Source organism: Macadamia integrifolia, chromosome 5 (genome assembly GCF_013358625.1).
Source record: "Macadamia integrifolia cultivar HAES 741 chromosome 5, SCU_Mint_v3, whole genome shotgun sequence".
NCBI lineage: Eukaryota > Viridiplantae > Streptophyta > Magnoliopsida > Proteales > Proteaceae > Macadamia > Macadamia integrifolia.
Window position 1 is genome coordinate 818,664 of NC_056561.1, and position 21,561 is coordinate 840,224.

At 39.1% G+C, this 21,561-nt stretch overlaps 2 protein-coding genes across 5 annotated transcripts; one reads left to right on the plus strand and one right to left on the minus strand.

Annotated features, from left to right (window-relative positions):
* Nucleotides 1-7,534: 7,534 nt before the first annotated feature.
* LOC122078899 lies at nt 7,535-10,101 on the plus strand. Of its 4 annotated transcripts, XR_006140223.1 has the most exons (5): nt 7,535-8,570; nt 8,671-8,748; nt 8,918-8,979; nt 9,483-9,535; nt 9,669-10,101. XR_006140223.1 is itself a non-coding variant. In XM_042645095.1 (3 exons), the coding sequence occupies exons 1-3, from the start codon at nt 7,797-7,799 to the stop codon at nt 8,921-8,923; spliced, it is 858 nt and encodes a 285-aa protein (XP_042501029.1). In that variant the 5' UTR covers nt 7,535-7,796; the 3' UTR covers nt 8,924-9,343. The 4 variants fall into 4 exon arrangements, 1 of the variants encoding a protein (XP_042501029.1); XR_006140222.1 differs by lacking the exon at nt 9,483-9,535 and having other exon boundaries at nt 9,633-10,101; XR_006140224.1 differs by lacking the exon at nt 9,483-9,535.
* A 7,272-nt stretch (nt 10,102-17,373) lies between these two features.
* LOC122080192 (protein ENL-like) lies at nt 17,374-18,898 on the minus strand. The gene has a single exon (XM_042647109.1). The coding sequence runs from the start codon at nt 18,443-18,445 to the stop codon at nt 17,600-17,602; it is 846 nt and encodes a 281-aa protein (XP_042503043.1). The 5' UTR covers nt 18,446-18,898; the 3' UTR covers nt 17,374-17,599.
* Between the last annotated feature and the right edge of the window lie 2,663 nt (nt 18,899-21,561).

Here is a 21,561-nt window from a genome sequence, read left to right on the forward strand (position 1 = left end):
TATGAAGTTGGTATAGCACTCTCGAGATTCTTTCTAGCTAGACTTGCATTCCCTAATTTCGTTGCTGGTGGAAAACTTGACCTTCATATGCTTAATAGACACAACCGCTTCAAGGCCATTAAGACCAGGTAGGCCAAAGATTGCATTGTAGGGTGAGGCTATCTTGGAAACCATGAATATGACCATGGTGGTGGCCGTTTGAGCTCCCTGACCGTTGGTTACTAGCAAGTCTACTGAAAATCCATACAGAGGCCCAGGGGAAGGCTTTAAGGATCCGATGCCAAGCCCTAATTTCGTGAAGGCTTCATAAGCCATAAGGTCAACGGATGCTTCCGTGTCTACTAGTACCGTATGGTGGTTTGTCACCACCAATTGGATTATGACGGCATCATTGTGAGGCCAATTCAGCTCTTTTAGGTCCTTATCTAAGAATGTGATAGGGGGATGTGCCTTGAGGGTCTTGACGGGCTGTTCCGTAACGCACATGAACCATCATGAGCTTTGGCCTTTCTTATTGATTTCATGGTGGGTCCCCCTATGATGGTTAGGATGGCTAGACCCACTGGCTGGTTATCGTATGTGTTAGCTCGATCCACGCCTGGCTCCTTGGGTGGCTCAACCCTATCTCGGCTCAACTGGGCCTCATCTCTCCTCGACTTGGGCCAGTTCCCCCATATTTCTGTTTCAAGTACTTGTTAAGGTACCCTGCCTTAATGAGTTCATCAATCTCCCTTTTCAAGGACTCATAATCTTTAGTGTCATGTCCATGGTCCTGATGGTATCGATAGTACAGGTTTGGGTTCCTCTCCTCTGGCTTAGCTGTCATTGATCGGGGCCAGCGGAAGTATTTTTGGTCCTAGATCTCCAGAAGCAAATTTGTTAGTGAGAGATCAAGCTCGTAAAGTTTGGGCTCAACTGTGCTAAGTGGCCGATATGTCCCGTTCTTCTTCAGCTCGTAGGAGTCATCCCTAGGCCTTGCTGGTCTCTTCTTTTCTTTCTCTAGTAGCTCATTCCTGTCAGTTATCCCCTTGGAGGCTAGGACCTCTTCCATGTTGGCATATTGGTTACACCTTCTTAGCAGCTCGAGCATTGTCTCTGGTAGGTTGAGGGCCAAAGATCAGACCAGATCAGGGTATGTAACCCCATTGCACAACGTGCTATATGCTACTCCATCTAGTCGATTTTTCTCTTCCAATGTTGCCTTGGTAAATCGGGAGAGGAAATCTCATATAGTCTCCTCGGACCTCCGTCACATGTTCATCACGTTCTGCAAGGTCTGCTTCTGCTTCATGCTAGCTTGGAAATGGGTGAGGAATGCCCTCATCAATTCTTCAGAGTTGTGGATGGATCGAGGCCTCAAGTTTGACATCCACACCAGTGCGGCACCCTCAGTGAAGCTGCAAAAGCTCAACAAAGAGTTACATCAGATCTCCTATGGACTGTCATGGCTGAATTGTAGTACAGGAGATGATCGTAGGGATCCATGGTGCCATCGTATATGTTAAAGATGGGCACCACAAAATTTAGGGACAACTCGGCATCTATCAACTCATTGGATAATGTATTATAGGCTGGGGTCACTGTTATGTTAGTCGAGTGCCTCTGCCTCTGTATTCCTTCGATCCGCTTAGTGAGACGCTAGATGCACAATTCCAGATCATCCCTTCTCTCCTCAGCTTGATTTCCTGAGGAGCGACGTTCGTGTTTAGCTCACCTGGGGCTTCTTTCATGATCCTGGCGTCTGTCAAGTCAATCCTCTCCATGCTGATGCGCACCCCTAGCTGGCCTGGGTGATGAGTTCTGGCGTCCTGCTCTAGGAGGAGATCTATGGGCATCACATGTCTCAGGGTTTCGATCTCGAGTTGAATGTTGTGCCCTCCTGTTCTACGCAGGTGAAGGCCCTCATTGACGTCCTTTGGTGGGAGATCGGGGTGCTAGCACCGAGCGAACTGTTCGTGATGTTCTAATAGACCCCCTCTTTGCTGTCAATTGAGGGGTGACACTGTTATCAGGTGTTTTGTCTCGAGGTCGCTTATCCAGAGCTGGTCTAGGCAACTAAGCAGAGCCTGTGTGGGGCACCAAAAGTGCTGAGCCTAAATGGAGTATAAAGTCCTGCACCAGGGTGTTGGTTGCCAGCACCTGTAATTACAAGCTTTTGATTTGTTCTTCCACAATCTGGGGTTTCATCCGGGATGAAGGTCCTCGGCGAGATGACTGAGGGTTTCTATCGTGCTGCCCTCCCTCTCCTGGAATAACCCCTACATCTCCCTGAGCTTGTGAAGGTCTCCGTAAGGGCCCCTCTACTGGTGGGCCATTCTCTTAATCTGCCATTGGAGGTGCGTGAGGTTCCTCTCCTTGTTCGGGTAGCAAACCACGAGATGATCTTGCTCGTGTAGTTGTGGAGGAGATGACCTTCTCACTTCTTAGTTGCATTGGTTCAAATAGCTTTTCGTATCAATTTCCCACAGACAATGCCAATCTGATGCGATAAAAATTAACCAGTCGATCTTTCTTGTAGCTTCTGATGCTCTAATGGATCTGCACAGAAGAGAAGATAGGGGAGATTCGGGTTGACCCGACGAGGGACTCTGATACCTAAGTCAGATCTTTCCATAACAGATACTCAAGGGAGTTTTTCTAGTAAAGAGAATTGATCGATCCCCTTGATGGAGGCTTACCTTGGTATTTATAGACTACTGATGGAGTAGAGAAAGAGGAAAAGTCTGTGGAGAGTCCTACTGGGCTTGGAGTCCTTAAGGAGAATGGCTCTACAATATTGGGAATATTCTGGATTCCATAGCATGTTTTGGGAATATTCCTTTCTTATCTTGTACATACAAGTCGTGAGAAGGGTGGACACTTCTGGTGACGTGCAGTGGCTTGAGTCCTGCCCCTATAATCAGGGGTCACGTCCCTTGATTGTAGGAGTGGGCTTGTATACGTTTCTGGGTACCTTACTTGATTGTGTCGAGCCGAGCTGGTAAGTCGGCTTGTGGAGATACCAAGGTAGCAGGTCGGCCTGTGGAGAGGCCGCGGTTGCTGCTCAGCATGAGGAGGGGCCGAGGTGGCTGCTCAGTATGAGGAGGGGCCGAGGTGGCTGCTCAGCATAAGGAGGGACCAAGGTGGCTGCTCGGCCATATGTAGTGCAAACATGCTTCAGCCATGCTGAGGACGGGGACATATTTGGCCTTATCACCACCCAAAATGGAGAATAGATCGATAAAATCAAAAGAGATCGAAGTGTAGGGATCAAACAATCGGTGGCCGAAAAGGAGAACGAAGATGATAAACCAAGATGAGATGATCATGGAAATGGACCAAACTGGCTCCTAAATCATTAGAACATTGTGGGAAAGCGTCGAAATGCCAGACGAAAGAGGGATATCCCATAGCCATCATCATCACAAATCAATCTCCTCACGACTGTGAACAACCCACTGAAGGAAGATGAAGGATTGTTAAAGGAAGTTCCTGCCAACGAAGACTCGTTCTTGTAACAGAACAACGCAAAACTAGACCCCAAGGTCATTTGTTCACCTATTCTGATTTAGTCCATTCTGGGTTCACCTCGCAACTTGACCGACCAAAACCTCTGGAGGAGTTTAAATCCCTGGCTCTGAGTCTCTCACCCAAAATAACATCGCAGATTCTGTTGTCCTACCGGCTCACCACTTACCACTTGTTTATTGCATTCACTACACCCTACTCTCTGCCACATGCAGCCATTGCATCTCTTCTTCTTCGGAACCAACAGGCCTAGGGGTACCAGTGCCCGGAGAAAAAGGAATTGCTTCTTCCTTTTCTTTTTACACAGTAGTGGTGTGTGGCTTGAGAAAAATTTCTCTGTATAATTACTTATGGTTGGTCAATACCTCTCCTCTAGTCGTGGCATAGTATTTATAATTCGGGAAAATTACATCTCCTCCCTTGTAGTTTGTCAAAATTACACATGAATCCAATGGTTTGAACAAATTACACCCCCCTCACTTGACACTAACGGTGTCTGTGCGCTGTTACTTTTAAACAACCAAAGACTGTATTACCCTTTAGACGAAACTGATTTTTGATGTTCTACTGAAAAAAAGGATGAGGAGGAGCTAACCTGCTCTGGTAATGCTAATAATGGCAGTACCGAGTACGAATGCTAACCCTTTATCGTCGGTGATGTACTCGACATCGTCACCGTTTGTAATGATCAAAGGCAACGAAGAGACCTGTGGGCGCTCATCCTGTGATTCGTCTTCGACTGTGATGGGTAGTATCATATTTCATACTTCATGGTGGCCGGTAGTTGGAGAGCTTTATGTTTCTTCCATTTCCAGTGAAGGGATCAACAACGAGTGTGATTGTGAAGTCGGGGAGAGTGACGATGAGTGGTCGGATCATGTCTTTAGTGAAGCTCCTTTTGAGTTTGATCAGGAGTGGTCTCACAACTCCTCGCTCTGCGTTTTAGTTTTTGGGAAGAAGTTTTCATATTTTGTTTTTAGAGCATGGAATGGAGAGAGAGAGAGAGAGAGAGAGAGAGAGAGAGAGAGAAAGAGATGGGAAGAAAGCATGTTCAGGTCTAGCTGTCCTGTTCCTGAGTCTTCTCCTTTAATTTTTTTTTTTTTTCCTCTTTTCTTTCATTTAATCCCTGTGAACATTAAGATGTGAAGTAGACAGAAATGAATGATATAAATGGTATAATGGCTTTCTTGATTCTTTCTTCTCTTATCTGCAACCTTTTTTCCCCCTTTTTTCCACCATTTTCATGGAGCTCTCTAGTTGCAGGGTTTCGGAAATTGGGTTTCTGGTTTCGAATTATCAACTTTTCAAGGCAGCAGCCAGAGAACAAAAACAAAAAAGTTTCAACCTTCGACACAGAAAAGAAAAACCATCTTTAATTGAAGAAATCCTCATGAATTCAAGACAAGAATGTGAAGATGAAAATGGGTTATCTAACCGTTGGATTGGGTTCTGAAGAATTTAGGGAACCAGAAAAAATTGATGAGAAAGAGATATTGATAGAGGGAGGTTTCTGAAATCTAATGGGATAGGAAATTAGCAAAGTGAGAAGCAGATTAGTAGTTTTTAGAGGGAGTAAGCGTGGGTGGAGTGGATGGTCCTGGCCGTCCAGCAAAGCTCAGGACAGTTGAGAAACAAGTTAGAGGAAGAATGCAGCAGGTGGGCGTAAATTCAGCGCTCTTTTCTTTGTTTAATTGGAAGGGTATATAGGTAACTTCATGTGTGTATAAGGGTATTTTTGGTATTTGAAGGTATCATTTTAGTTGATGTCAGCAACTAACAGTCCCAATTTCACGGTGACTAACTGATTGGACCTAATTGTAAAAATCTTAAAAAGTACAGGGGAAGGGGCGTAATTCGTTTAAAGTAATTTTCCCTTAAAATTCCTATATTCAGTTTCCATACATTTACATTTCATTTACACCTAAATGCTTTCTAAAACTAGGAGAAATGCAAAATGACCCTTTGTGATCCTAGTAAAAAACAAAAATCAAATTTGTTACTATCAATTGTTGCAGTCTAATTGTGATATCCATAGTCTTGTGGAAAGTGAAAATTTGGGATTGATGATTACACAAAAATGAAAAGGAAAATAAAAGTCATTACAAACTATCAAAAACATGGATGAGATTTACATTGGTTTATAGTATGACTACAATGCCAACATAAACGAACAAACAAAACTTCACTATTCGAAGATGATTATTATAACAATAGATTATTCACACAATAAAGTGCAAGGTATTACCGACTTCATACCATAAAAGAGGGGGGTCAAACATTAATGACCCTAGAATGGGAGTGTGGATCAGGATTAAAATAATAGAAAAAAAAGACACTTTTATTGTCACTACTAACTAATAAATTTGACGAGTGTTTATATTTGTTTGGACATGTGGAAAAATGATATAATAATATTAATTATTGAATATCTAAAAAATAACCTAAACAAATTATTTGTCAAATTTCAATTTTAGATTCATTAATATTCTTCCCATCAAGCTACTCCCATACATGCCAATGTAACCCTTATAATCATAGATTTTTTTCGTGTTTTTCGGGTCATGTGATACAACTTCAATTGAGCTGAAACTCAGCATATCAACATGGTTTTTTCGGGTCTCTGACAATAAAAAATTTTCAGCTCTCTAAACATCCACCCATCAATTTTGCTTGTAGATGACTACCGGTTAAACTACTCCTGATAAATTTTCTTACCATCATAATTCAGAACCTATGAGGATTCTCTTGAACAGTATCCGAAGATTCCTGAGGATCAGATGGTGGTAACCAATCCTGGACATGGGGCCTTCAGGCCTGGGCCCTTCTACGGGGACGGTGTGTTAAACAATGTTCACATGTTACATTACGAGCAATCAGGTTCCCTTGATTTTTTGTCTATGCAATTGTTTTTAGGTGCCTAAACTAGTGGGCCTCCAAACCCGTATGTCATTCTTGTAGGCGTTCCTGCCATTCTGTTTCTGGTAGACTTGCAAGTTTCATCTCTTTTATAGTTAGTTCTCATCATGGTTTTAAGTATCTCCGATATCGATACGATACCCTCCGATATGTATCTTAAATTTAGTCGGCCAATACGATATACACCGATACGATACATTGAATTTTTTAAATCATTTCGTATCGATATATATCCTACAATACATATCGATATGCATCAATACACCACTAATGTACATCGATACGATACGACATGCCTCGATACGACTCTATGAAAAATATAAAATTGAGATAAAATGTACGTTTCGGTATGTATTGGTACGTATCGGTGAGTATCGATATGTATTGATCGGTACGTATCGGTGAGTATCAATATATATATATATATCGGTACGTATCGGTGAGTATTAATACGTATCGGCGCTACGGTCATATAATGGCCAATATAGGTAATTTTTCAGAAAAAAACGATTTTTTAAAGGGTTTTTGTTCCAAAGTTGCTGTCAGCCATATTTCTCTCTAACTAAAGTGGAAATGAAAGTTGGGAACAAGGATTTTACATTTATGGGACAACTACAGACCTTGAATTCTTAGTACGATACCCTCAATTTAGTGTTTATGCATAATACATGTTATCAATAGCTTTTTTTAACAAATTCTTTATGCAAAAGTGTTTAAAAAAATGTTTCCTATCCATTTATGTGTGTATCTTTAGCGTATCTTAGTGTATCTCCAATACGATACGATACCCTTCGATACGTATCTTAATTTTGACCGACCGATACGACGACTGATACCAATACTTTAATCCTTGGTTCTCATCGATGGGTGCATCTTTCATCTTTAGACTCTTCTCCGGCAGTTGGTAGACAATTACTACCTGACCAGAAGAGAAACAACAATTAGCTTCTAATGGCATGGTCTGAAGTGGTATTGGTTAAGCCGGTCCAGGTCCAGGTCCAGGCCCAGGCCCAAAGAAGTGAAAGAGCATCCGGTGTGAGCACGGTACACCGACGTCGGAGGCATATTAAAGTAAACCCAAAACACTCGAAACAAAGAAAGAGAAGTGCATTCCCGAACGTTGAAACTGCTCTCGTCTTTCTCTATCAATCAATCTTATATATGTTTATTTTCCCGGCGAAATATTCCTTCTCTCTCTCTCTCTCTCTCTCTCTCTCTCTCTCCTGTGAGAATCAAACCCTTTCGAACTTGAATTCTTCAAACCTACCCTGATTGGATTTTCAGTTTGAGAATCTCAAGGTTGATCTCCTTGGTTTTGAGAGAGGGGAAAGCTTCGATATCAGCCCTTCCGCTCAAGCACACACTCCCGATCAATGGTGTTTTCGGGAGTCTCTGAAAGAGACAGACCCCAGAAGTTCATGGCTATGGCTCCTGAAAGATCGAGGCCTCTCCACAATTTCAATATGCCTTCCTTGAAATGGGGGAATCAAAGGCATCTTAGATGTATGAAAGTGAATTCCAATGAAGAAATTCCCACCCTAGACCGCAGATCATCAGCTTCCGAAGCCAAATTCGAAGGATTCATCAGCCGGCGAAAGGAATTCGATTCCACAAAGCGGAGACCTTCTAACGGCTCCCAAAGTTTCGAGAAGCTGCTTTTGCCGCCGATAGGGGCTTATGGTCAGAAATCCGAGATTGAGGGGGATGTAGACGATGGGATTGCAGAGGTTAGAGAAAAACTCATGTCTGAGCTCCGTACGGCTGCTAATAAGATTAGCGTTGCTATTCTGGAGGAAGGCGAAGAAGATGAGTCCGCGGCGGCGGTGAGGCCGTGGAATCTTAGAACGAGGAGAGCAGCTTGTAGGGCTCCCAGTGAGCGCGGAGGAGGAGATGCTGGATGTTCAAACTCAAAGAATGAAGAGCGCCAGTCAAATTCTTCTCCTCTGCGGACCGACAATTCGACCATTAAATCGCTTAGGCTGAGAGGTTTGTCCTCGGCGCAAGTTAGCGTGGAGAAGAAGGGGAGTCCTAAGTTTTCGATCCCTCTTTCTCGGGAAGATATCGAGGACGATTTTCTGTCGATGACGGGGGCGAGGCCATCTCGGAGGCCAAAGAAGAGGGCTAAGATCGTACAGAAACAACTGGATGTAAGAAAGTGTTTCAGTTTCTTCTACATTGAACATGGAGTGAATTTCGAATCTTCATATCTTTTCAACACATTCCAATACTGTTTGATGAATTTTGCAGACAATATTTCCTGGCTTATGGTTGTCAGAAATAACGCCGGATTCATACAGAGTACCTGATATTCCTGAACCTGGAAAGGTCTCCTTCTGCTGTTGCCCTTTTTGTTTTAAGTTCGTATGAATTTGTTTCTTCGATTCTTTGCTCCCCCACACCCCCCCCCCCCTTTTTTTTTCTTTTCTATACTTTGAATTGGTTCTCAAAACTCTGGACCTGCTAAGCTCATACCTTTGATCGTGGTTTTCTGCAGAGATAGGAATTTTATTACAACAGTTCCACTCGCTGACAATTGGTGCATTATGACCTCAAGTGGTATAACACACCATCCATTTGTAAATTGGGAATTTGATAAGAATGTTGGATTTCCTGTAACCTGCTGTGCACTTCAGTTGCTTTCAGATGCTAATTTAATTTATTACCTTCATTGGTTCATCCTCATCACGTTATTTACTATAATCAAGAACAGGTGGGTGTTGTTAGGTAAAAAAGAAAAAGAAAAAGCAAAATGCTGTTGAGCTTGATTTGTTGGATTCACTTGCTTACATATTTTTGTGGTGCTGAATGGAATTATCAGTTTCATTGTAATCAGAATATAGAGAGTTGAATTTCCTTGTAATCAGCTGTGCAATGTCAGTTGCTTTTAGCTGTTAACTCTATTATCAACCTGGTTCATTCCTGATTGTGATATTATTTAATGTAGACAAGAATAGGTTGCTGTTGTTTGATGGAAGGGTGGGTGGGGAGGGGAAATATGAAGCTTGATATACTGATTCCACTTGCTTACAAATGTTTGTGGTACTGAACTTGATTATCAGATTCAAGATCATGAGATTAGCTGTTTGCACTTAAATCAAGGCATAATAAAAGGGTAGATTACATATCTCTATTATATGTATTCATATAATAAAATATGAGTACATCGTCTTCTCATATTTCCAATTTATAGTTGTCATGTTTGGTGACAGTCTTTTTCCTCTCCATTCTCTACTTCTCTTCTCTAGCACGCTACGTGAATCTGCAGAGGAGGGGGAGAGTGAATGCAGGGGAGAGGGAGTAATGCAAAGGGTGCGGGTGGGGAGGTGGAAAGTGCGGCAGCCGGCCATCAAGGGAGATAGCAGGGAGGCCTGACGTTGCTCCGCACCTTGTAGATGGTGGCAACAATTGAATCTGACACCCTCTGGACAAAGGACCATGTCCATTCTAATGGGTTCATGCTATGATGAAATGGGTGAGAGTGGGACTAGTCAGGACACAGTAGCAAATGTTATTCTGGATGTAGCTCTTGGGCTTGAGTATGCTGTGGGGTACTCATTTATGGATTTGAGAAACAGGAGATTTCAAATGTACAGGTTTGGGATTATTTGAATATGTAGTCTCTGTTTGCAACATTGGCATTTAGATGTATTTATGAAATCTGCAGTCTTAGAATTTTCCTGTTTTGGTTCTGTATGAATGGCCTGAAATTCCTGATAATCTAACTATGAGGATGATCTGATTACCCTTTTTAGCTTCATAGTTAATATTCATCAACACCTGCGCTTGTTCTTCAGTAGTGAATACCAATCCCACCAAAGATTTTCCTTAACTGATTAGGAAGACATATTTGAACTTCGTTTATAATTTTTAGATGCCTGCTACCAAAGTGCAGCTCCTACATCGTCTGCCACATGGCATGCCAACTAGACAAATCTGAACCACTGAAAGAAAGAGGACATCGTTTATTGATGAGGTGTCAAATTTAAGGATCTAGTTCAATCGTGTGACCCACCTTGTGTTGCATATATCTTCTTTGTATTTTCATTGGTCTAGGACTGACCAACGATTTGTGTATTAAATTTCACCATTTTTCTTTGGTTTAATTTGACGCTCGAAAGAGTCAAGAATGGGTTCTTTGTCTCACCAAAATTTGGACCTCACTTTTTTTTTCCGCTAACGATGGATATCCAGGCCTTTGGCCTGATTAATCCCGCTGGCCCATATTGACCTCACAACTGCATAGATCGGGTCATATCAAGGTTGAATGAGAATCATTTAACTTTCACTGAAAGCAGTGAATAGCACTAAACACCCTGTGTGAGTGGCCCAAGATGTGCCTAGTGGGAGTCAAATTCAAGACGTTCGAATTTACGGCTCGTACCAAATTAGTTGTTCACCAACTGCACTACTCCCTTGGGTTGAATTTGGACCTCACTTGATCTGCCATGTGGCAGATATGGGTTGGTGGTGCTGCAGTTGCAGGCTTGCCGGTACTTATCCCCATCCCCTTCCTCTCTTATTTAGAGAACAAAATATGCAAGAAGATTTCCATTAAAGAGTTGAAACACAGATGTAAAAGACAAAAGCTGGAGCTTCTCACATAGACCTTGGAGGAGACACACTCCAAACAAAAAAACGAGAGGTCACATTTAACACCAAATGAGCCAAAGAGTGCACAACAAATTACAATCAATTGGACAAAATACCGCCTAAATCTGTTTTCAGAAGAAAGAACAAATAAGGATGGTTTTGCACTGTGCTATAGCCCACACGGACAAACCATTAACATGGAAGATCAAGAGAAGTAGAGATCCATCAAATAGATGCTTCATAATAAAAAATCAGTCACCTTCAATAATAACATTCGAATGAGAAAAACCAATGACAAAATCAAAAGCATTTCTAAGAGCATCATCTGATCAGCTACTTCAAGAGAAGCTCGACTAGAACATTGAACATCAACTAAAGTAAATTGATTCGGTTTGGTTTGAAAAGCTAGAATCTTCTCTTGTTTGGTTTGATTAAAACAGTCGAATTGAATTAAACTACCAGTTTTCAAATCGAATAAGAAATCGAGTAAAATAATATTGTTTTGCATTATTTCAATCAAGGTGGATGATTTTTTTTTTTATTTTTTAATAATGTTTGAAAATTGATGGATTATACCACTAACAAGCAAGATTTATTTATTATTATTATTTTGGGGGGGGGGGGGAGGGGGGGGGGGAGGTGGAGGATGGGGTGAAGATGTAAGAGGTTAACCCTTTGCTGCAAAATTAGTACCTAAACGAAATATGGAACTGAACAAGGAATCGCAATCGAACAAACCTATTCAATTCTGTTTTGTTCTTAAAAATATATTCTTATTCTCAGTTCGATTCGATTTTTTGTTTCCACATTTTGTATCTTGAATTAAATTGTAATAAGATAATATAACTAAATTGGAAGCAAAAAAAATGACACGGGTGGGGGAATGGCTGCCTGCACTGCAGGTCCGATGAGGGTTGGGTGTCTCGAACTAAACACTTTTAGCTCAAAGCCCTAAGCACAAACCACGAGACAAAGCTAGCGTAGGCGGGATCATTGTTAGCAAAAATGCGTTTAAAACTCCGTTTGAAACGTGTTTCCTTTTTTGACTGTTTAAAACACATTTTACTGTATGCTTCCCAAAGACACTTAAAAAAACAGCAAACTTCAAGCATTCTCATTCTAAACACGTTTAAAATATGTTCCCGTTTTTATGGCCTTTTTAAGACTTGATTTTTTAACGTAATGTCTACTTAATTGACCATATATCTCTGTCCTGAACTTTGATCGACCTGATTCTTTCACCAACTTGAAGCTAACGCAATGGACTATATTTCTCATGATATTACCTCCAACTCAAATTTAATTCATGGACCCCGAAATTGAACTATAAACTGATGTATTTACTGAAAAATATTTCTAAAGTGATGACTCCTAACTCTAATTGAACATATATCACTTCGAAAGTATGTTGACTATGTTGACAACAATGAACAACACCATAACCCAATCATATTGCTCAATAAGACTTTGGGCATGAGTGGTGTATGAATTTAGAATTGGTGTTGGATGATATTCAATGATATGTCTTAAAACTGATAATGAGACATGGGATGTATAGACATTAATTAAATATTGTAGTTGTTTTGAACACTAGATACAAATTTTCATATAATAATTCCTTAATTTATATGAGTATACTACCCTTTTTTTAGTCCCATTTGTTTGAAATCTATACGTTTAAAATACATACTATCCGTTCTTTGATTTTTATTATTTTCTATCTTTTTTACCGTTATTTGATCGTATCATTCAAAAAAATTTACTGTTTAAAACCCGTGTCATCCATTTTTATTTTGTCGTTGTTCCCGTTTTTGCTAACAATGGGCGGGATTCCGTGTTTTGAATCAATAGTTTCCAAGGAATTCAATAGAAACGGGCAAGTATATTCTACCCATTTCAGCCGCTTAGCAAGAAAGGAGCTAAAAAGGAATTGCCTCCTGTACTGCTTTCCGGAACAGCATTAAAATAAACTACTTAACACCCCAATGCTGTTTCCAGAAATTTGATGAATTTTTGTTTCTTGGGTAATATGACGAAATATATTGGATAGATAATGAGAAGCATTACCCCAATTTCTTTAAAGAAAAAAAAGAAGCGTTATCCGATGACTGTTCAACAATTTGTACACCACGTTGGCAGAGAACTTACCCATGGAGCTAGGAATCCATATAAACTAATATTGTAAAACGGATTGGAGGAATCAAATCAGCTTGTGCAGAATTGCATTTGCTGCAATATAATCAAAGACAAGTCTAATTAAATCTTCATCTCGAAGTTCTAGCCCTGAATCAAACAATTCTGCTACAATCCTTCAACAATACATCATACATGGAGGTCTGAAATTGGCAAAAGAGGAATTGAAACCCATGATTCAAGAAAGTTCTCTTACATATGTAGTGTATAGGGTTCTGCCACCATCCTAGCTAGGGTCCTAAAACATCTCCTTATCCAAAAGGTGTGTTCAAGAGATTCTCTTTCACCATGACTTAAAGAAAATTTGATCCAATAAAAAATATAAAATATAAATGAAGAGTTTCTTACATCACAGTGTTGGGAGGGAAGGGGGAATCTCCTACCTTATACTAATCAGGGTGCAGACAATTGTTTCATCTAGTATGAGGCCCACATTGGTAAGGAGAAGAGATCGTGTTTGTGCAAAACTCACATGATAAATTTTGTGAGAATGCATGGAAAATCATCTACCAATTGTCATGTGGGGATCTTCTTCTCATATATTTATCCATCAAATGGTTAACTTGAAGTGTTAGACTAGAAAAACTATAACTTCAAGACATCCAAATTGGAAATGACCATCAAAATGTGTTGTGCCTGAAGTGCACCCATTGCACTTTGCACACACAATCCAATCAATATAACGAATAAAAAAAAAAAACACAGAGAGAACGAAAGATATAGATAATTTCTCAACCTGCCCATAACCACGGGTTAAATATCTCCCAAACACTAGAAGTCCAAAGCACATCTCTCTCTCTCTCTCTCTCTCTCTCTCTCTCTCTCTCTCTCTCTTTTTGGTCAACTAGAAATATAAAAAGTTCTATTGAAAGAGAAAAAATTATGAACTTCCTTTCAGAGATAAGGTCAGGATTTAAATGAAAGACGGTGGATTTGACCGCCAAAATTTAGATAATTTTATATAAGAGCAGCGCATCTCCTTCTCATGAGCGTTATTTGTAGATTTGGGCCTTAGAGAGCTTTTTCAGACTTTTCAGTCCACATCTAGAACCTTATAAGAAAACCCAATTTACCCATGGGCCTCGGCTATTAAAACTGCTGTGCCTAACAATATCTGCTTTTTTTTTTTTTTTAGATAAAATAACAAGATGGCTGCTTTCTTGCTTGGCACCCATGGAGGGCAAAGAATGATTTATTATTTTCTCAAAGAAGTTGGATTCCATTTGAAGTGATCTTAGCAGCTCAAAAAAATCATGAGGAATTCTACAATCCCCAACTAGGTGATCATGGACCTGCTATTTCAAATAACCCACACCAATTATCTGAGGTTGGTAGACAATGGGAAGCCCCTCCAGATCATTTTTATGAATTTAACTCATATGCGGCATGATGAAAGATGGCCAAGAAGGAGGTATTGGATATTGATGGCCTAGTCGTGGAAACTTATTGCAAAGAGTTTGTTCTTATATCACGGGGAGTAACATAATTTTCTCGCATCTCGTTCAGTTGGTGATTGAGGATATTATCCATATTCCTTCTTATTTTTGGATTGTGTCTAATTTACAGTTTGTTCCTAGGAAGAGAATCTATAACAGACTCCTTAGTTAGGAGAGTCATGTCCATTACGAGCAGAACGATTTGACCAAATTTCACTATGCGGTTAGTGAAATCCTATAATTCGACAACTATGAACTCAACAACATGTAATTTTTCAATTATGGAACAACTTGAAATTCACTGGTATAACATCCTCCTTCAATTTAGGTTTTCGTTTCGACTTCAAATTGTGAAGAACGGAAGAAAACTTCAGGCTATGTTCGGATGTCAAGAAAAGAAAAGAAAAAATTTAAAACAAAAAAATGAATTTGAAAAGAGAGAGAGAGAGACATAAATTAATGATTGTGTTATTATGATTTGAGCAAGTGTTTTTTAGCCGAAAGTGACCTATACATCCAGGCACAAGGTGGTCATTGCACACCATTTATGTCTATGGTTGAAAGACACCTCTTTGATAGAAATCTGTGCCTATAGTTTTGTTTTTTTTTTTTTTTTAAACATCCAAACATTAGTCTCAAGACTCTCAGTGAGTGGGCGTGGGCGTTCGCGGCCGCCTGACTATTGGAGCGAGATGCCCGTGGGCCGTGGGGTTTGGAGGTCCACTGTGAAGTGCGAGCAGTGCAGATTGTACTTATTGTCGCCCATTATCATGTTTTAATGTCAGTGGTATATTCCACTGCAGAATGTAGAATGCAGATAGAGCCTAATTAGTCAGTCAGTCGATCGAATTGACTCTCAAACCTTTTTATCTTTCTGAGAGGAAACTAAAAAGGTTCCTCCACCGTAAAAATTAAAAAACTGAAGTCATGAGAAGCTGAGACCATCAATCATCAGTCAATCCACCACGGTGGAGTGGGAAGTGGGGATGGGGCCTTGTGGAAGCTACGTTATCATATATGTCACAACGTTCGTGAATTTCAATTAATGTCAACAGATCAACTGTGATTTAATTAAAACAGTTCACATTACATTAGCCTAATAAATTAAGAGAACACAAATTCCAGCCTTTAGTATCATATATTTTGTAGTTTAATACTCTAGTTAATCTTTTTCTAATTGTGAAGATCATGGTAAGCAGAGGAGGAGGAGGAAGAGGAGGACCAGACACCTATTCAGATTTATATTTAAACGCAAAAAGAAGAAAATAGAAACCCTCCCCCCTCTATTCTCCAATGCCCTTACCATGCCATCCTAGGCGCTTGATGAAAGAGTTCTCCGTTCACTATGACTGAACAGAAACTCAATCCTAACATTATGGAGACAAGGGTGTGTTACTTTTCCAAACTTATCTAGATTCTAATTTCTAATACGTGGATTGATGACTTATCCGTTCTAACTATTGGATAAAGAAGGCATGCTCTTAATAAACCACATAGCGAATTTCATAATTCCCATTGTTAACCCATCTTAAAAAAAAAAAAAAAAAAAAAAAAAAAAAAAAAACCAACAACAACAACTTGTGAATTAGGATGCATCATGTGTATATCCATTTATATGTAGTAATACTCTGACCATTATTGTGCACTATGCCAACTCTAATAATATTGGTTTAAATAAGAAAAACCATGAAAATGGACAGCTCAAATCCGTCTTGTGAATTCTAGAAAACGTATCAAACACTAATGACATCAATAACTATCCAAACGGTAAAATGATAAATATCCATATTCCTCAACTGAAATTGAATTTGGTTTGCATTCTAGATATATAAAGGATTTTGATATGATAATTTTCATTAATTTTATCATCTTAGAATGCATTATCGACCTAGAATACATCCCAAACATACATACGAAATGAAACTTAAATTAATTTACCTGGTATATTACTGTAATATGGTTCACCATTTGGTTTGGCTCCATGGCCCATGCCCATGCGCGGTTAGCAATGGGCCATTTGGTTTGCTCCATAATTTGCTAGTGCTTTACCCATTCAGGGCACATGGTTGTCAATTTCTTGTCTCTCAATGATAGATGAGAAGAATATCAGAGGACATGAATGATTGAAACCAAAATTTTGCAATGGAGCTTTTTTGATGAAATGGAATAAGATATGCAAACAGCACACCATTGTTTAGATATATACAACCTAAAGTCATATATAAGCAAAGTTGAGAAGAATCCAAGGAATGCCCCTTAATTTTGATTAGTGGGGTACTAAGCTAAGACAAACAATCAGCTTAATGCAGAAAATTAGGCAAAAAGAAGGGCCATCTGTGGTTAATTAATTTCTTTCTTTCTAGAATCTAAAACCACTCCTTGGCTACTTATTAGAAACAACTCCCTTGTCTTTAACATCACAAGACAAATAAATAAATACCCAAATGAATCCTGTCATCTCCCATTAGGGTAGAGAAGACAGAAAAGGAGGAACCAAATCAAAGTATATATGGCTATAAACAAAGACAGAAAGGAAGCTAAATAAAAGAAACCCAAATTTTCTACGATGTAAAAAATTTCATCCAAAGGATTAGTTAAACATCCAAGTGATAATGGAACAACCACGAAAGAAGGATATATACCTGCTGTTCTGTCCCCTAAACCTCTGACACGTTGATATCTGTTTCTTCTTTCTTCTTCCCTGTTTCATCGACTTCACTGCAAACCTCACTCTTCAAAACCCCATAATCAATTTTAATCATCATTTGATTGTTAAATAGATAAAGACTAAAAAAATAAATGATTCGTTTCACTCTGTAATTCTTCCTCACATAATTCAATTCAATTTCATAACATGATCACACTGTAAATCAAGAACAATGTTAATGGCGTATGGAACCCATGAAAATATGCAAACAGTAAACCAATTCGTCACCTAGATGAAGAAAGAAACCGGATTATTTCTTCTTGTTCTTATCCTTTCCAGTGCAGAATAACAAACCCAAACCGAATAAATTTGCTGTTCCTTTGGCAATATAGGGAGGTGGAACATTGAGAACAGGACTAATTCGGACGCCACTGCCGTAAGACCCGCAATTCTTTTTCAGTGGAGGCTTCTGAGAGGAGGACGACGACAACGACGACGACGAAGAAGAAGAGGATTTTGGTGGCATGGAAGGAGGTTTATGGGAGTGGTTTTGACTGTCCTTCAATAATGGTTGTCGTTTGGAATTTGTTGCTGAACCTGTGGAATTGCTTCGGGATAAAAGCGTTGGTGAGCAAATCAAGCTGCGTTTATGCCCATTCCAGCAATTAAAACTATTGCTTCGTCTGAACCTCCAGAAAGATTTCGAGGGGGCGGCCTTTTCCTCTAATTCATTGGTTGTCGTCGCCATGATTTTCTTCAAGCTTTCTTTCTTCGAATCATCAGTCGTAGTATTAGTAAGATAAGGTTTAGAAGGAGGCGGAGGCGGAGGCGGAGGCGGAGGTGGCAGAGGACGCATAGGTTCATGGATTAATTGTTTCGGAGGAGGAGGAGGAGCGTTTTGTGTCTTCTCCCTAATTTCACAAGGAAGCATTTTGCCGTCGAAGAAGAGCTCATCAGCAGAAAATGGTTCTTGTTCGAAGCTTGCGCTGACGCCGAAATCAAAATTGAAGCTGGAATCCAAGAGTGACGCATCTGATCGGTGGCAGTATTCTTCGACAGGCACGACATCTGAGTGGCAGAGATCATAAGAAAACGAAATTCTAGGACTCATCCCGATTCCAGAACTCTCCGAAGCTGAGCAGAGATGGATCGCCATCAGGATCCTCCTTTGATCTTCTCCCTTCGAAAATAATGCTCAATAGATAGCTGCAGAGAGATTCGACGTTCGGATTACATCTCTCTTCCTTACGAATTGAAGCAGTCCAAGCCTTTCTCCCTCTTCAGATGTAAGCAACTATATGATTCAAAGGGGAAAAACGAAGAAATCTAACCAATAACAAGCACCGAAAGGTAAAACAGAGAATGTCCTTTGTTTTTTTCCTCCAAGGTTTTCGGGAGAAACTAGTCTTCGTACTTGCAGAGAGAGAGAGAGAGAGAGAGAGAATGAGAAACTAAAATATTGAAGTTGGCGGTGAAAGATAGAGAGAGCGGTGCGTTAACGTGGAAACTGAAAGGTCTGTCACGGAGAAATAGAAGAAGAAGAAGAAACTAAAATAATGAAGTTGGCGGTAGAATATACACATACCCCACTCCCCCCACTCGGCCACTCTCCATCTTCTCTAGTTTCGACCACCAAACTAAGTACTGAACAGAGTCAGACTGACTCTGAACCGCATGAATGTGGCCATCCCACAAGCTTGTGTTTGGTAGTCACCACAGAAATTAAATCATTTTCTTGCTGTTGGGTCATTGAGGACAAAATAAAGCATACCCCCGCCCTAAAGTAGATTCTATCATTCTAATATACCATCTCACACAATAAACAGTGTATCCTACGTTCATATTTTTTCTATTATTTTAACCATATAGGTTCTACGTCGATTCCGTATAAATGATACCATTCTATAGACCTCATTGGTTTAGTTCACAATTATATTTTTTTCTTATATTGGCATCATGGGAAATCCTTCCCTTTGGAATTCTAACAAGTGAAAAAAACTAAAGAACAACTTTAGATGATTATATGTCAAACTTGGTGATTCATCTTAACTGCATAGTCTACTATGCATGTCTAAGACTCTTTTTCAACCATTTCTATTAATAAAACAAATTTCACTTATTCAAATATATTAGGGTTTGACCTTTGGGGCTTTGAGGTTTGCACACATTGTGGTAACTTGAAATTTTTGGGACTGTCAAAAGAGTGTATGCATGACTCACTTTTTTTTTTTTTGGAATATGGGTCACTTAAAGTATGTATGGTTTATATATGGAATGGTAAATAATTGAATTTGAGGTTAAAAATTAAGGTGTGATAAATCCAAATTATTCCTTAAATATCCAATAATTAGGACTATCAAATCATCTTTCCAAATGCCACAACTAAATATGTAGTTTACAAATGTGTATACCTAGAATCATTTGGCCTTCAAATAGTTTCAAAAGAAAATAATAAGGGGTAAGGGTTTCCTAGTTTGCATGTTCTCCGTATATAAAAACAAACTTACTCAGTTGCATTTACTTAATGACACATGGAAAGTCTGATGAAATTGAAATTTTGTAAACAAGTATCCCAAAGTTGAAATTTTGTAAACATGTATTCCAAAGTTTGTTGCTCACAAGTTTTTCAGGCCAAACAAAGTCCATCTATTAGCAGAAGTAAAGCATTTTAAAGGCTTAAGACTACGAAAAAGATGCATGAATATACATGAGAGAACATAAGATTAAATTTGACATATGATCAAAATATATATATATATATATATATATCGTTTTTAGATATCCAACTCTTAGAATTAACCAATTCATGTTGTTTTTTAGCTATCCGACTCTTAGAATTTACATATCATCCTTTTACATGCCGCACGCTTACTTTCACAAAATAAAGTAACATGGTTTACACAATGTAGGAATCATATGGTAGTTATGTGGAAAAGTCAAACCGGTCTAAAATCTTACCCACGGCCAGATGATATATATGGTACTTGCCTAATTGCCATGGGTAGTTATAAACTTATAATAGGTGTGTGTGTGTGGGAACCCAAGCCTTTGTCAATCAATGGATGAAGGATATGTTTTTCACTTTCCGAGCACTGAATGTTTACCCAGGAGACCGTAGATATGTGAACCGTAGCATCCAAGAAAAATTAGAAAATTGGGTGAAATAATTAGAGATCATTTTGAACAATCCTTTTCAATTGAATGTTGATAGCTTACTCTAACCATAATTAAAATGAATCCATTGGACGAAAAACCAGCCACGAGTCATGATTCATGATTCATGCGAGTTGGTCAATCTTAATTCATATCCTCATGATTTTTCTCTGACGGAGTGTGGGGGGAGGGGATACCAAATTTATTTGATCATAGTAAAGGTAAAGGTTCTCCGAGTTGCAAGGGGAGATACACTAGGACCCTTCTCTTTCTTTTTCTCACATGAAATGACCTCACTATCTTCTTACGCATGTTGTGCTCCTCAATACCATCAGAAAACATCTCCCATAATTAAAAATCAGAATTAAAAATAAAAGAATGAGAAATGCTTAAGAACATAACAGAAAATGTGGAGACATCAAAACTCCAATGGAGTTATTCTGATCCGAGGTTGAATGGCACCTTTCTCATATACATGAGAGCTAATTTCTCATCAAGCATAGTCAAATCGAGAAGGAAGATTCAGGATGGTTGTTTACAAACTAAAATAAATTTTGATTAGTGTAATATATATGGTGAAAGTAACCTTCCATCTTCCTTCAACCCTATATTTTATGGTATATATGGTAATGTGAAGAAGGAACAACGACAGATTTATTATACTATACTATACTGGGGAAAATTTCTCTTACCCACCCTCGTTTAGGAAAACCTCCCTCAGCAGCCCACCATTTTTATACACAATAATCTTGACCAGCTTTCTTGATAGTATTTTTTTTTTTTTAGAAGAATATAATAGAAAGTATTTTTTTTTTTTTTTTATATGTATATTATTTATTGAGGATAATAAGTAGGTTAGTAGTTAATCTAAGTGTGACCCCGTGGCCCCTTCTTATTTGGTTCCTTGTAGGTCTCTATCTAGCACACAATGTGTCTTGCACCAAAAAAATTTAAACGTGAAGTTCATAAGTTAAAAGAAATTAACCCTATGGAGTATGGTCCATCATCTAGCTGAATTTCTCCTAAACTTAAAATTATTATTATTTATTTTTTATAGAGGGTTTGGCAGGATGAGAAAACAAAAAGAAATTTATTGAAATATAAAATCCTGAACATTTA